General features: G+C 38.6%; 1 protein-coding gene across 4 annotated transcripts in view; it reads left to right on the forward strand.

Moving 5' to 3' along the window:
- TRAF3 (TNF receptor associated factor 3) overlaps positions 1-16,115 on the forward strand; it is a 71,382-nt gene that overhangs the window by 29,775 nt on the left and 25,492 nt on the right. For all 4 annotated transcript variants that reach the window (XM_064460813.1, XM_064460810.1, XM_064460811.1 and 1 more), the window contains 4 exons: positions 6,638-6,894; positions 9,779-9,830; positions 12,045-12,149; positions 13,066-13,233. In XM_064460813.1, coding sequence (XP_064316883.1) covers positions 6,653-6,894; positions 9,779-9,830; positions 12,045-12,149; positions 13,066-13,233 — 567 coding nt within the window. In that variant the 5' untranslated portion in view covers positions 6,638-6,652. The remainder of the gene's footprint in view (positions 1-6,637; positions 6,895-9,778; positions 9,831-12,044; positions 12,150-13,065; positions 13,234-16,115) is intronic.

Genomic DNA, 16,115 nt, shown 5'->3' on the forward strand with positions numbered 1-16,115 from the left:
TGCAAGGAAGGTGGATGCTTGTGGAAGTATAGGGCAAAATTTAAAGTAGTTAAAATACCCAATTTATTTTAACACAAGGAAAAAGTAGTTTTAAATACCAGTGCTGCCTTTATATTTGTATAGGAATTAGACTTAGTGTTTGAATGTTTTGCATGATAAGGAACTGCGTCGCCTTTTTCACTGCCTAGTTTTATCTCGCACTGGTGACCAGCAACCTTATCCTCAGCCTCCCCCCTCAGAATTTCCGCTTAAAGTGTGTACTGGAAATACCTCCACACTGGTTGGTTGATCCTATATATGCTGCACAGAAACAGTGAACAGTGCCTCTAGCATGACAGGTGCATGGAGGAAAGAAAATATGTCAGTAGTTCCCCTGCACAAACAAGAGGAGGGAAAATGCCAAGGCTTCTGACCTCACACAAGATAAAACTGAGGGATGGTCCTCTGCTTGCAAACGTGCCACTCCATTGCTGCTTCAGTCACTGCCTAGATATTTTTGAGGAGTATTTGAATTTTATTTATCCATTGTTCTTCTGTGCCCCTGTCTGGGCTGAACAGTGGGGCTTCTACCAGAATGCCAGGCTGAAGGGTGGGTGGCTGTTGTGGGAATGCGCCTCTGTAGCAAGGCACCCTCATGCTTTAGAGCTGTGGAGTCAAGAATTCCCATGGCAGTCTCCCTCCTTAGCTTAATTTTTTTTGACAGGTGTGCACTGAGTAATTTGATAACACGTCGTCACCAATATACTGCTTTCAGCTTGTGTTACTGATTTAACCAGTCATCAAGGTATGACAGCATATGTTGCATATTATAATCACACTCAGAAGTAGAAAGTTCACAGAACTGAGAAGACTTGTCTAAAATATGGTGAAAGAAGGATGTATGTTCTTTGGAGTAAGTATGTGCTAGGAATTTTAGAAGCTATACAATGCTGAAATACAAGACAAAAGTTCAGATTGTTTTAATAATTTTAAGATAGATTTCTGTGTGATAACTTGAAGCAATAATTCTTGGTGATAGAAAGTGCATGGGCTAGGAAGGCTGAAGAGCTGGAAATAGCCACCATCTGGCTCTCTGAGGGTATCCTGTAAAGTACAGAAGAAAATTTTGTGAACAGTGAAGCAGTGAAGTCTGGTTTCCTACTAATCATCTTCCTACTACATCCCTTGTGTACCCCTACTCCCCCTTCCTCAAAAAACAAACACCACACCACCACCCCCAAACCAAACCAACAAACTAAAAAAAACCCCACCCACCTCCAGCCCACCCCCTGCCATTATAATATTGGAGGGGACTAAGACCGTGAAGTTTGCCTGGACAAAAGGGAGCAGGTGGTCTTGGCTGGTATGGGTGTAATTGAGTACTGACTGGCCAACTGACAGGCCCCACAGAAGTGATGATGATTGAGGTTGCACTTCTGCAGTCTCTTGCTCACTGGGACACTACATTAAGTTTCTCTTTCTGTTCCTGTCTAGCTGCTCATTTTCATGAAACCTATCTGTCCAGTTGTTTCCCAAGTGATTTTGAGAGGCTGGGAGGAGAGACAGCACAGTCACAAGCCCTATGTCATTAAAAGCTAGACTAAAAAATCCACACCCCATGCTATAAAAAAAAATAATTACCTAGTTAGGGTGAGATGCTGAAGTTTGTGTGGTTTTACATGTTTTAGATAGAAATATACAAACTACTTTTTGAAGAGGAAAGGTTCTATCTCATTGGTCACTTTACTACTGTGATCTTTAGCTCCCTGTCCGATTTCAGGTTCCTTTAAGAGCTTCATTTAGATATTGTGCATGCAGTGCTGTTCTGTTTGAGTAACTTCCATTCTCAGTGCAAATTGTAATTTGATTGAAAAGCTTTTCTGTCCTGAGTAATAACCAAATTAGATTGTGTCTTCTGTTATCCTCTTCTCTGGTAGTGTAACAAAACAATTTCAAGTACATTCTTGACTCTTTTTGAATTTTACAACTTTGGCAAAAGCTTATTTGCTTTGTATTGCCAATATATTGAAACTGTCTTCATGCAGAGCTTGCTACATGCAAAATCCTGTGGTCCTTTTTGCAATCAAATTTTTGGGTGTTTTAGATTGTGTAAGAGTTTAAATTTTTTTCTTTTTAATGAAAATTTATTTTGAATTTTTATGGAAGTTTTATTGTATTTCTAGGTTGCAAATTGTTTTTATTCCCAAGGAGCAAATATAAAGTATATGTGGTATAATACAGAACAGTAATGCAGATTTCTAGGATGTCTGCCCTCTCGGGGGTGAGAACAGCATCTTTGCTAAACAAGGAAGGAGCAAAATGCTTTTCATTTGGGAACTCCCATGTTGTCTAATTCTTGGAACATCTTTGTTGGTAAATTCACTTTTGCTTCCAGTTTCTCAGCCTTTGTGCTAATGTTACTATGAGTTAAGTAACAATTATTACAGTATATACAACCTGAAATATTAACTGATGTCCAGCCTCAGAAACTTGAGTACCACTTGTATTGAACAAAGAGTAGTGACAAAAGTGGAGCTCAGTGAGACATGACAGACTGGAGCAAGCAGTGTCACCCATCTGACGACACAAGCAATCTCTGCTTCTGTTACTCTGCAGAGGCATATGCTGCGTGCAGGACAGGTGGCTGAAAGAATGTAATCAACAGTGAACAGAACTGACCTTGGTGACGGTCTCTTTTTATGAGTTTATCTGTCCTGAAAGGTGATTGTCCAAGATGTAACAGCCTTAAAAGACATCTAAAAGTCGTATTCTTTATTGTGATGATATTTCCCAGGGATAAGCAACTGGAGCTTAAGAAATAGCTAGTGGTGAATTAGGAGTTAAGATTTATCTTGCTGAACAAGAACCGGAGTCTTGGACTTGATGGCAGCTTGCCATGCCTTTAGGAATCGGAGGCCCCCACCAGAACTGGCCTATCTTGAAAGTTCTAGTCAGACTCTTCTCCCTGCTTTCTGGAAGTGTGTTGTCTTCACTGCTGCAAGTGCAATAGTATCTTACTGAGGTGTGACTTCAAAATTGCTTCTTGTTGGCAGTTTGAAACATGATTATGGGGGTATAATCTGAGTCCTGCTGTTAAAGGTTCCTGAAAAGGAAAAGAAGACATTGCAGATGTCACCCTGTAGTGGTATGTAAACCATAATAGAAAGCTGTCTGCAAAAGAGTGGCAGCTGAAATGTTTGCATTATCTGCACTTACGTTCACCGCTGATACCATGTACAGGTGTAAGAGCATGTAACTCAGGTGCATGAGGCTGTAACTCTGTGCATACAGATGTCTGTGTGCAGTTCAATAGACGTCACATCTCCCCACGCCCTCGTTAAATGCAGCTTTTTCATTGTAATGAGGTTTCGGTGTTCTTTTAAGCTCAGTTCTCTGTTGTATTTTATTGCAGGACTTCATGAATAGCCTTTTAGTTTTACTGCATAAGAAAATGCTGGCGGTTCAGAGTACTGTGGAAGAGAATTCCTCACCAGGCTGGCTATTCTGGTGCTGCACATGTTTAGCTTTTCTAGTCTGTATACTTCTTCATAAGACAAAAATATAAAATGTGAGGCATACAAATCTGACTGTTAGGCATACTGCATAGTAAACTTTATTTATCAGTGTGCTTTCTGGTTCTTTTCTGTGACAAGATATCCAATATGTGAGTTCCGAAAGTGGAGCCCTGTGCTGTTTATTTTGGTATGAAATCTCTCTTGACAGCTGACAGTCCAGCCCTTGAGCAGTTTCGTATCTCTATGAAACTCTCACCTGCTGCTCGTTTGGCATTCATACTCTTTCTCAGTTAAATCTTGAGTATTCTCCTTCTCACCCCTGCCTCCCTCCTTGTGACTAATTATTCAGTTTCCATGAAGAAATTGTGCTATTGGAAGGCTTCGCCTCTCTAATCATCTTTGGCTTCTTTTTGTTTGGAAGAAACTTAACAGGAAAACAGATGTTCAGTAGTTGTGTTGTATGACTTGTAAGTTCAGGAACTTTGTGCTCTCTTGACTTGCCAGTTCTCCTGTCAGCATCTCTTTTAGTGCCTCTTTATCTGAATTTCTTGTGGGTCAGAATCAGGTCATGCCTTGTTTTATTCTGGCATTTTAAGGAAAATCACATTCCCTGTGTTGTTCTTACCAGTCAACATGACTGAAGTTGACTTTTGACTTCAAGAGTTGACAGAACAGTAGAGGTCTTGAATATTATAAAAAATATGGAACTGCAGAAGGAAAAGAGGCATTAGTGTCTGTCTACGAAGCATAAATCAGAGGGCTGAACACCTTTACAGATTCCTGAACCGCAAGCTCCAAATGAAGCGTTTCCCACAACTGCGCCCAAGAAGCAAATCCATAGGTAGCTAAGTTTCACCAGCCTGGATGTTTATGGAGTTGCACTTTTTTTCCTCTCTTGCTTATCTCCTTTTCTCTTACAACTGCAACACAGTGCCAGGTCCTAAGCTCATGAATGGGTTCCCTCCTGCCCAGCCACAGATGTTTAGCAATGGCAGTTGTGCCTTGGGCAACCTCTAAAGCTAGACTATTTTTGTCAGTTGCTTTCCTTTCTTACTCTTGGCACTTCTCTTAACCTCGTTGTCTTTCAGACTCTTGTTCTTGGCATCACATCTCATTTCTTATGTGCTGGTTGCAATCTCTTGAATTGCCTCTTCAGTGTTGCCGTTATCTGCTTTTTTAAATGTTTGCTGCTAAAACACTAGTTCAGGCTTTGCATACTTCCCAGATATAAAATAATCTGAATTCCCTCATCAATGGGAAGTGTAAGTTACTTTCAGTTCAACACTGATTTTTCTGTTGCTTCAGATATTGTTCTGCCAAGGCATTAGACTGCAGTCCTGGAAGAGTAGACAAGGAGCAGCCAGATGTTAATTCAAATTATGGACCAGAATTTATATTTCCCTTTCAGTTACTGCAGATGCTGTTTTGGGTGGGGTGTTTTGGTGTTTGTTTTTGTGTTTGTGTGTGTTTGGTTTTTTTGTTGGTATGTTTTTGTGGGTTTGGTGTTTTTTTTTTTATTGTGGTTGTGAATAAGACCCAATCATTGGTTCTATGTACTGAGTTATGAGGATGGTTTCCTTGGGCTCTGTGTTTGGTGGAGATACGGAGAGGCTTTCTCCTGGGGCAAGGGGGCAATGAAGTGGGGATTCTTCACTCAGCACCTCTACCCTTGCTCAGCTGGTGTTGGTAAAGCCATGAAATGGTATCAGCGATGAATCACAATGATTTTGTCTTTTGTTTCTAGAAATAACAGTTGGCATCACAAATGAAAGAAATTTCCTTGGCTGTTCAGTCTCCATGGAGAGCTCTATACCAAAAGTATAGATACAGAAATGATCTACAAGAAAATATGTTTAATTACAAGTACTTTTTTGGGGCTTAGCAAGGGAAGATAAGAGATGACAAAAACTGTGTGCAAGAAGGTTTGCGTATTTGGGATGTGAGGCATTGGACTCCCTTTGTGGTATTGGTGGATATACTTTCAAAAATGAGAATTAAACTGTGTGTCATTTCTTCGTTCTGCGGCTTAAAGTTGAATTATAACTGTAGCAGTTGAGGTGACTGTAGAGCAGTGGAATAAGTTTATATTTCAAGGGTCAGTTAACATGCAGGGAGAACTGAAGTATGCCTTTCTCTTGTAAATAGCTTAGCATTTCCCTTGTGTAAATAGGTGGTGTATCCTCCAACTGTGCTTTCTCCTTCATGTGCTGAGGTTTTTTATGGCCACTTACACTTGTTTGACTACAAGATAAGCACAGAAATTACCGAGAACAGGTTTTAAAATTTAACCTGGGGTATTCTTCCTCTGCTACTCTGCTAATGCTTTGCATGCTGACCTAGAAGAATCATAGTCCAAGATAATAGGTACTGTAATTCAGTCTTCAACTGCATTAATTATTTTCTCAGCTGCCTGTCAGTTTTGCTTAGTCCTGGTGAATTAATCAAGTGGCCATGCTATATAGGCCTTTCTGTTCTGCCAGTTAGAATTGTATTGCCTGTCTCTTCAGGTGGGAGTGTACAATGAAAAGGTTTGACAGTGCTTAATAAGTAAAAACCTGTTGTGTTGTTCTAAAACAGACTTAAAGCAGTATGTCTTACACTTTGCTGTTGTGTGGGCTAGACAGGAAAAGTTGGCAGTGGAGCTGCATAGACTCCAGATATCCTGTATAGGACACTGGCGGTTGTGTTCTTTTTATAGTAGCATATGAGTAGTACCATGCAAGGTACTGTCTGGTGCACCTTCTCCACCACACCCCTTGCTGCTTCCTCTAATGATACAACTTCAGTATTAAGGACAGTTTTCAGAGAGAGAGAGAGAGAAGGGTATGGAGGAATGCAAGCTCTGTTCTTATTTGTTCCTAGACTGATGCCCATAACTAATGAACACTTAGCTTTCAGGAATAGGTTCTAATTCTTGCCCTTCTAGAGCCTTTGAAAAATGTAGAATAGTTTACAGATTTTGTATGCTTGATATACTTAGGCAGTTATGTATGTAGTATGTTCACATGATGAGTGGATGTGCATTTGTTCTTAGTGCTTTCTGGTTTTACATAGTCTCTCAGAGATGCTGTATTTGTTTTATTTAAATGGGAAGATGGAAGAGGTCTTCATTTCTCAGCAGTTTTCTCCTTTTTGCTTCACAGAAACTATTTTAGAGCATGGACACCAGTAAGAAGACAGAACCCCCTTTATCTGTAGAAATGGTACAACAAAGGGCCAATCCCGATCGCAGTCCTTCAGCATCCATTTATGTTCCAGAGCAAGGTGGCTACAAAGAGAAATTTGTAAATGCAGTGGAAGACAAGTATAAATGTGAAAAATGTCATCTCATCTTATGCAATCCTAAACAGACTGAATGTGGACATAGATTCTGTGAGACCTGCATGAATGCCTTGCTAAGGTATGTTGTTTGTTGTGATGGAATATGTTGATACCTTTAAATCTTGTGAACTGCTGCAAATAGCATGAACACCATTGTAGCTCTACAAATACATTAAGCTAATGATCTGGCTTGAAGCAGCCTTCAGCTTGTGTGCTGGTGCAAACATTTGTGTTCTAGTCTGGTTCAGAATGAGATAACTAAGCTTTCTATCTATATTGTTAAAACAATTGTTAAAGTGGTTTAATCCCACATAGTGATGTGTTAGGTAAGAATTTCATTGCCTGTGGAGCCTAGACTGAGCAGCTATTTCACATGACTGCTAATATGGCTAGTTTGGTGTAGAATACATTTAGTAAATTGTGGCTGTGTGAGCAAGTGAGTCTGCAGAGTTTCCTCAGAGCGATAGTACCTAACCTAGCTGTGGACCCAGCCTTACAGTTGAGTGGTGGGACCCTTGGATAAATGTAATTGCTTGTGGAACTTCCTTTCCCAGTAACCCTTCTATCTGTATGTCCTGAGGCTTGTATGTTTTGTGGATTCCAGGAAGGTCAGGAAGGCCTGCTTCTCTATCACTGAGATTTTTGGGCCAGAGTACAAAGTGGGTGAGTGAATGTTATAGGGATAAAATGGATGCTGGGAGATGCAGTCTTTCCCAGTCTAGGTAGGAATAAAAGTGTGATCATTCAAGGAGTATCTAGCTTTTAAGAAGTATCTGTGCATCAGTAGAAGTATGTTTCTTTGCTTCTCAACTTTGATGCATTGCTACTGATCGTATTCAGGAGTGTGATTTCAAAACTTGGTTTAATGTTTGGAGACCATTTTGCAAGCTTTAGTCTCCTGGGATAAATAAGCAGTCAATACTTCCATTTACTACTAGGAAAGCAGAGGTACAGAAGAGGCTGTGCAACACTGGATTACTGAGGGAGAGGATTTGACTTTAGAAGGTCTTAGTGATCTGTTCACTTTTTGTGAGCAACCTGACTTAAGGTGTTAGTTTATGATAGTTCCAAGTGAAATATAATCTCAGGTAGACATAAATCAAGACTACATACAGCATGGCAAAGAGATTGGAGGATGTTACATTACTCTGTCTCATGATAAAGAGTAACCTCTGTACTGGGCAAATACAAGGGTCCATAGCTCACTAATCTACTCCTGTAGGTTTTGTGCAGCATGTCAAATGTAAAACAACACCAAAATCCCCCACCAACTTTTCTTTCAATACACATTTTCAGGTAAGGTGTAGCTTGTGTCTAAGAAATGCAGTTATTTCTTTCTGAATATATGTGTTTGGAAGACTCTTCTGTGGTTAATAACAGTGACTGCAGAAAAGTAAGCACCTGCCATGCTCAGATGTGTGCAGATGGACAGAGCAGATCCTTAAAAATCTAAGCAGTAACAATTCTGGCATTGCTGGAATCTGGGCAGTTTTCCTTCCCTGCTGTGAGATATGCACATGTGCTTATTACAGTGCAGCTGGAATATGTGTAATTTTACCTTCCTGACTTTCCAACCAGTCTGTTATTGAAAAGGACACGTGGGTAAGACCATCTACCACATTGCTCTTTCATTCAAGTTATTTCACTACTTTTCAGTGCTTGTCGCAAACAAATCCTGTATTAAACTTAAATTTGCAGCTCCTTTTTTGAGAAATAAAAAGTGTGCCATAAAATTGGAAGCAAAACAAGTTCACATTGTTTCTGTATTTGGCGCAAAAATTTTTCGTTTGGTATTGATACGCTGCTGCAGACACACACGCTGATTATATGCTAGCAGCTTCTGTTCTAGGGTTATTTGAGGACAAAGAATTGGGAGTCAGTGTAGATAACACAGTGAAGATGACTGCTCAGTATGCAGCAGTAGTTTAAAAGAGCAAGTGGGATGCCTGAGTGAATTCAGTAAGAGCGAGGAAAGCGTGACATTGTATTAAACATTGTATGCCCTCAAGTAGATTAGTTTCTCCCCCGTCCCTTTTTTTTTTACTTAAGAAAAATATTGGAGATGTTGAAGCTGCAAAGTAGTTAAGATGCTCAGAAATATGATGAGACACAGAATGGTCAGTTCAAGGAGCAGAAGCCGGTGAGATGATTTGAAATGACCATACTGATTATATACCATAATCAAACTTACTCAACCTTTTACAACTTATGTAGCCTGTCAATGAGTTGCTTTACAAGAGAATTCACCTAGCTTTTACCTAGTGCTTTTCATCCATAGATCTCAGTCCTTTACAAGGGAGATCAATATGATTGTCCCCGTTTTACATGGGAAAAGGAGCTAAAAGGGAATGAAATGACTTATACTAGGATGCCTGACAGGTCATAGTCAGAAACAGCTGTAGGAACCCAGGTTTCCTGCACTCCAGCTTCTGTTCACAGACCACTGCTCCTCAACCTACCTGTTGTCTAAGAGATCACAAGTTTGGTAATGAGATCACCAAAACACCTACGGGCAATAGCTAAGAAAAAGGAGGGAGCAAGGGTCTGTAACAGTTGCTAAAACTAGAACAGACTTGAAGGAGGTGGACATAAATTTGTTATTATTAAGTGTTGGGGAAAGTAAGGTTTAATTAGGTCTTGTCTGAAAAAGGACTGGGTAATTGAAGAGACAATATTTTGCCTGTAAAACGGAATGAATTTTGCCGCCTTGAAGAAAACCACTGTGGAGCTGACTGGAGGAATTGTAGTGGTCTTATTTCCTTGGGAATGCCAGATACTGTCCACTGAAAACTCAGTGTTCAAATTGATGAGATAACATGATGTTATTTCAAAAATTAACTATATCCACTTCTAATGATTTTAAAATATGTTGAATAATCATAAAGGGCCTCATAAATGGAAATTTTTGTACTCCAAAAATTCAGATGAGTTAAAATACTTTTTCTGTTTTCTTTTCTCTCCAGTTCTTCCAGTCCAAAATGTACAGCGTGTCAAGAAAGCATAGTAAAAGATAAGGTATTGTTGTTTCTTATTCAAGAGTATTCAATTGTGTGGCGTATGTAAGATGTTATTGCTTTATGGTAATTATTTCATAAGCCTAGTAAGCTGAGGAAGATGGTTTTGTTATAAAACCTTAAACCATGTATTTTATATAGGAAGACAGCTCATTTTTAGCATTAACCACATGGTAGAAAACATGTCAGCTTCTTCCCTAATTGTCCAGCCAGGTGTCACATCTTGTTTTTCATAGTTGGGAGCTGCAGCAACACATTGCAGTTGTCCTCCTGTCAACTGGGAGGATGATTAAAAAAAATACTGCATCTCCTGTAGATGCAGAAATGTGATAGATCTGGCAAACCTTACTCCTGATTTGGCTCCAGACCAGTGTCTACTGCTTCACTAAAGAACAGAGTGGAGTTAGAGTAACTGTAATAGAATCAGATTCTTTTTATATGGATAAGTTACTTCACTGATACCCTCTTCACTGTTTTTCACAGCAAAACTTTGTGTTGCCTTTGAAAGGTTGAGGGTAGAGAAGATTCTTTTTTACTTAGGTCATGGTTTATGCAGTTTTTACATTAGATTTTTCTAAAGTGTTTAGTAAATTCTTCCTGTTAGTAGTCTTTCGTGCCTAAATGAATACTTGTAATAGTAATTGTTTTCAAGAAGTTAGTGGGTACTTTAATCTCTCCTTGTCTTGACTCAGAATGGTTCTCTGAACAGTCTCAGTGTAATTCACTTTACATGGATGGGGTCTCCAGGAACTCAGATCATGATGCCTACTTTATTTGTCATTTTAACTCTTACTTTCTAGCTCCCAACATACATAAATATGTACATTTGTTATGAAACTTCAGATATCTCTAAAACAGGAGGAGGACAAGAAGGGCAGTGTATATTAAGTACGCATTAGACTAACCGTGCAAGTCAGTGATTTTCATGAAACTGGAAACATCTCTCTTCCCATAGAGTGCTCACATCCAAAATCACTTAAGAGCTTGGATAAACTTTAAAAATTATCTTCTTACTTTAACTTCAGTCAGCAGAACTGTACCTAGTAATCCTGTGAATTACTTTGGAAAAAATACTGCAGTACTGGCAAATTGATTATTCAAATGAAATTTGTTGAGTCATTAAATTTCACATACGCATCTGAAAAGTAAACAGAAATCTGTGACCTCTGTCAGATGAGATTGGATGAGAATGGTTCCAGCATTTCCTTCTTCACTGGTACTGGACAAACTGTATTTATAATCGCTGGACAGATCTGATCATAGTTCTTTTTTGTTGTTAAACATTAGCAGGCAGAACTGCACTGTAATTACAGTATCCCTGCAGCGTACCACAGAACTCTGTCGGAGAAGTAGTCGTAGGTTGAGATTGGTTCTTTGGTATTTCTTAATGGTCATGAAAGCACTTGCAAAATGACTAGAAGTTTTTATCCCTTTGTTTTGGACTTCAAAATAGTAGTAATGGTCTTAAATCCTCATCCCCAGTTCCTGTTGTTAACAATGGGGCTTCTTGAGAGTGCAGTTCTGTTGTCTCCTTATCTTTTATGGGGTATCACCCATAAGAGGTGAAAAATCTAAAACTTGAGCTCCCTATTTCTAACTTCGGCATTTTTGTCTATAATAGAACTGCAAGGAAAGGCTTATAAACATTAAAATGGAGAGATGGCTAAAGCCTGCTTATCTGTGAAATAATAAACCTCCTCTAGTCCAAGACCTTAGAAAATGTCTTGAATTCTGTGTTATTACTGAAGTGCAAGTAGGTGTTCCAACTAACCTGTCTGGTTGTTGGGGGACCGCCTTCCGTGAAATCCCTTCTCTCTGAACCACTGTGCTTTGGCTTTTTTTGTCTTATGGTATTGTGCCTAACATGCCACCTTCCCAAACAATGTAGAGAGTTCTAGCTTATGCAGGCTTATTATTAGCAAACAAATAGCAAAAAATTTAGTCCTTTCTTGTACCTTTCACTTTATTATATTTATAGTCAAAGTGAAAAAGTAGTAGAGCACCTGTCCAAATATTCTCTTTCACTGGGCTGCTTCATAGTAGAGGTGCATAGTGATGTGCATGCTCAAAAGAAGGTGAATGGTAGGATTTTATTTCTGGCACATAAAGCTAGAATTAAATGACACTGCTTTGGCCAAATTGCATGGCCAATTTGAACTTGTATATTCTTGAATGTCTTTAAATTTCTAAAATAAAGTGATTTTTGATTTTTCAGGTGTTTAAAGATAATTGTTGCAGGAGAGAACTACTTGCCCTTCAAATATACTGTAGAAATGAAAACAAGGGCTGTAAAGAACAACTATCTTTGGGTCAGTTACTGGTAAGTAAGTAATATAACATAGTCGTAAGCTTTCTTTTGAGCTAAAGAATGAGAAGAAATATTGCCAGTTAAAACCCCAGTCCATTTCTGGACTTGCTCACACTGGTGGTGAATCTGATTTATAAATAACAGAATAGAGTTCAGCTGTTTCGAAACTCAACTTTTTGGTGAGCTATAAGGAATTGTAGCCAAAAATCATGTGACTGTGTGACACTAAATCTCAGAAATGTAAATGCATGAAGCAATGGGGAACTGGAGAGAGAACTAAAACTGGGAAAAATCTCAGTGGGTACTTTACAAATGTGAGAAATTTGAAATCCTTTTTGGTGTGTTTTTATTGACCACTCTTAATCCGCTCATGTAAGTAGTGGTTTACGCATGGAGTTAAACCTTTGGCTTCTTCCGACTTGTACAAAATAACTTGTAGCTTTGTTTCATGAAGGCATAACATAGCAGTAATACAAAAATCAAAAATAACAGTTGGAAGGGATGGCTAGACAGCAGTCTGCAGTGAGATGTGAAGGTACTTAAACTTGATTTGAATGAGCAAGCTCAGGTACTTAAACAACTTACAGCAGCATCTATGTTTATGTGGAATAATATACCTTGAAAAAGAATGTTTACCTTTTGTTTAAATAGCCTGTGTGGAATTTTGGACTGTGATGGAATGCTTTTAGTGTAAAAGTAGTTCACATACATCTATAATACAGTGAAATCTGCTGTTTTGGTAAATGGAGTGTAAAGTCAGAAATGTATTCCTGAGCAGGTTTGTTAGTGTTTGCTCTTGCACAACGTAGTGCACAAAATAACTTTGCTTACTTTTGTTCTGAGTTATTTAACGTGGGGTGTCTCAAAGGATAGAAGACATGCACAAAACTTAGTTGGCTTGACTATTTTTTTTTCTTTAATCTTTCAGATGCATTTGAAAACTGATTGTCAGTTTGAAGAACTCTCATGTCCTCATGCTGATTGCAAAGAAAAAATACTGAGAAAGGATTTGCCAGACCATGTAGAGAAGACCTGTAAATACCGGGAGACAACCTGTAAATACTGTAAAAGTCAAGTCCCAATGATTATGTTGCAGGTGCAGTATTTTCTTGTATATATAGAACAAGATTCCATACATTAATGTGGAATAATAACTCTTCTTGTGCTTCTCTGTATCTGCCAGTAGAGCCTTGGCCTCTCAGCCAGAATTAGTAAGTCAAAAAAAAAAAATAGGCTGACTTTCAAAACACACTTGTCTCTCTACAAGAACACCAGCTACTGCACTGACTGGGAAACGTTTTTCCTTTTTCTGATGTTCAGATACTGCATTTAAAAATTCAGACCCACTGCATACCATTGATACTAAAGTAACTTTTGCTATGTTGTTTTTTTTAATTTGCTTAAATTGATATAAGAAATGCAAATACCGTCATAAGAACTAAATGTTGTGCAGGGAAAGCATAAGCACAGCAATTGACTAGAGAAGCAGCATCTTTCTGTGTAATCCTTCTCCGGTACCGTGTGATCTGTTATGAGAGGAAAAGAGGAAACAACGTAAAAACAAATTCTGTCTTGGCATAACTAGCAATGGCACATGACAAGCCTAGTTAGGGTTACTGCTGTTCTTGGCATATGAGTAGGTTGGCTGATAACCAGCATGTTATCAGTTAAAGGTATAGAGCAGAGGTTGAGAAAGTCATACCTTACATGTAGAAATATAACTTGACTGTGTTTGCAATATTTCACATTGAACTGCGTTAAGCTGAATCTCTCTTGCTGTAATTGTAACATTTGTTTTTTTAATTCTGTTTACATAGTTGCCATAGTTGATGGTCTCAGATTTCTGACCTTCCTAGTAGAGTAAAAGTGATATAAGACTTCACCTGACAAGCAGTACACAAGAACACAAATAAAAATGAAATTCTCTGTGATGAGAAGCATTCTTTGCTCAGGGATGTTGTTACAAAAAGGTATAGGTAGAATTTCACCAAGTTCTGATTTAGATCTGGCTTTCAGTTATTTGAGTGTATACTTGCAAGGTCTGGTACTATAGCAATTGTTCAGTCCCTAGCATAAGGTGGCTGAGATGTGAAAATGCACAGAGAAAATTAAGTTTACACTGCGTTTATTCTTGTACATTCTGGTACAGCTGTGAAACTGTATTTCGTTAGATTATGGATGCTGTTCTCAGAATTTTCTTTAGGCTGGGAATTGATGTGAGGCAAAGAGTAACATTAAAAAATGTGTGTTAAGAGACAAAAATCAGTGGTATTTAAATATGTCTCATTGTACAAGCTGGATTTCCATATCTAAGCAACATGCTGATAGGTTCCTTGTAGGCAGTTTATTTTTATAGGAGCAATATAGGTAAATTCTTGAGAGTCTGAAATCATCCTTATGTTTTGGGAAACATAGAATGTTGTTTTAGTTTAAGAGCTCCCTCTTTTATCAGATGTTGATGGATTTGACATTTATGAAATCTTTGATCTAGCAGTAGCTTTCAAGATATTCAGAAGCTGAGACAAGTCTCAGTCGATCAGATTTTTAATTCACAGTAAAACCTATTTTAGGCATGCATGTTGGAAACAAGAATGGTGTATTACTTGGAAGTACAGAAAAGTGTTTGTAAATAAAGTAATTGTTCTACAGAATCTTAAGTGGTGGAATTCTGAGTTGCTTTAATAGGTAATAGAATTGACTTATCCAGAGAACTGGAGAAGTTTGTTTAAATGTAGTTTTATGTTGAAATGTCACTTTTTATTGTATTAAAGGTGGTACCCCTGTTCACCTGCCCTTAAAAGTTCTAAATAAATCTGCATTTATAAATCAGAACATTTCCAAAGTGTGGTACATGTTCTGACGTTATCTTTGGCTTATATGTTTCACTACCTAGAATAAGGACAGTTTTGCTTCCACATTGCTTTAAGGATACAGAAAGCTCCACAATTAGAAGATTAGCAATTGGCTGCTATTTTCAATTTTTTTGTCTAGATTTTTAAAAGTGCAATGATTATAAAAATGATCTGCGTTTCTATTTGTTATGGCCCGATAAAATGTTATCTCATTGTACTTTGGTAATGAGACTCAGAAGCATAATGAGACTGTACACTTGAATGAAAGAGTTCTTTTGACTTCTCATTTGAGTTTTGTCACCCAGACCTTGAGTTCATCTCTAGCTTCTGTAGCCTAAGATTTTCTCTAATGTAATAATGACCGAAACAGGCCTCAGTGACTTGAACTGAAAATGGAGATAGAGGGAGCATACCGAGAAAAAAGGTATGCAAATGGAAACAAAAATAATTTTACCGGAGTACGTACGGTTCATGTCTTCATAGAATCCCATGACCTGTGGGGTAGGAAATCCCCGTTGTTGGAGGCAGACTATATAGTTAACAATGTTAGTACACATTTTCTCAGATTGCGTTTGTCTTGCCTGCACTGTCACTAGGTTAGTTCTTTTCTTTTGTTTAACCCATCTAAAAAGTTGGGGGGTTTTTGTCACAAAGATACATTTTTCCATCCTGTAACTCCTGGCAGTCAAGGATGGTGCATTGTTAAAACAGAAATTAGTAGCCTGAAATGCTTCTGAATTGTTTTATTTTTCTGTGGATAATCCACAAAACTACTTGGAAGTGATTCTTCTATAAAATGGATACTTGGACAGTAGTAACATGATACAGATGTGGAATGACAGCATTAGGTAGTGCCTAGGCTCTTCATTACCAGCCTGGACACAAAAAGACTGTCCCTGGCAGACCCTAGCAAGGCAATCTGGGCTCAGTAGTATGAAATACTGACTGGGACAGCCACTGGGGAAGACACAAGATGTTGTCATCTTGCTCCTTTGTCACTGCTCAGGAACTAGACATGTTCCCAGTGTGGCACTTGCTTCTGTGAGGAGCCAGTTAATATCCTGCCTTCCCCTCATCTGTGCCAGGTTCCCTGTACGTGGTGTCACCCATATTTTAGCCTGCATTT

Source organism: Phalacrocorax carbo, chromosome 9 (assembly GCF_963921805.1).
Source record: "Phalacrocorax carbo chromosome 9, bPhaCar2.1, whole genome shotgun sequence".
NCBI classification, from domain to species: Eukaryota; Metazoa; Chordata; class Aves; order Suliformes; family Phalacrocoracidae; genus Phalacrocorax; species Phalacrocorax carbo.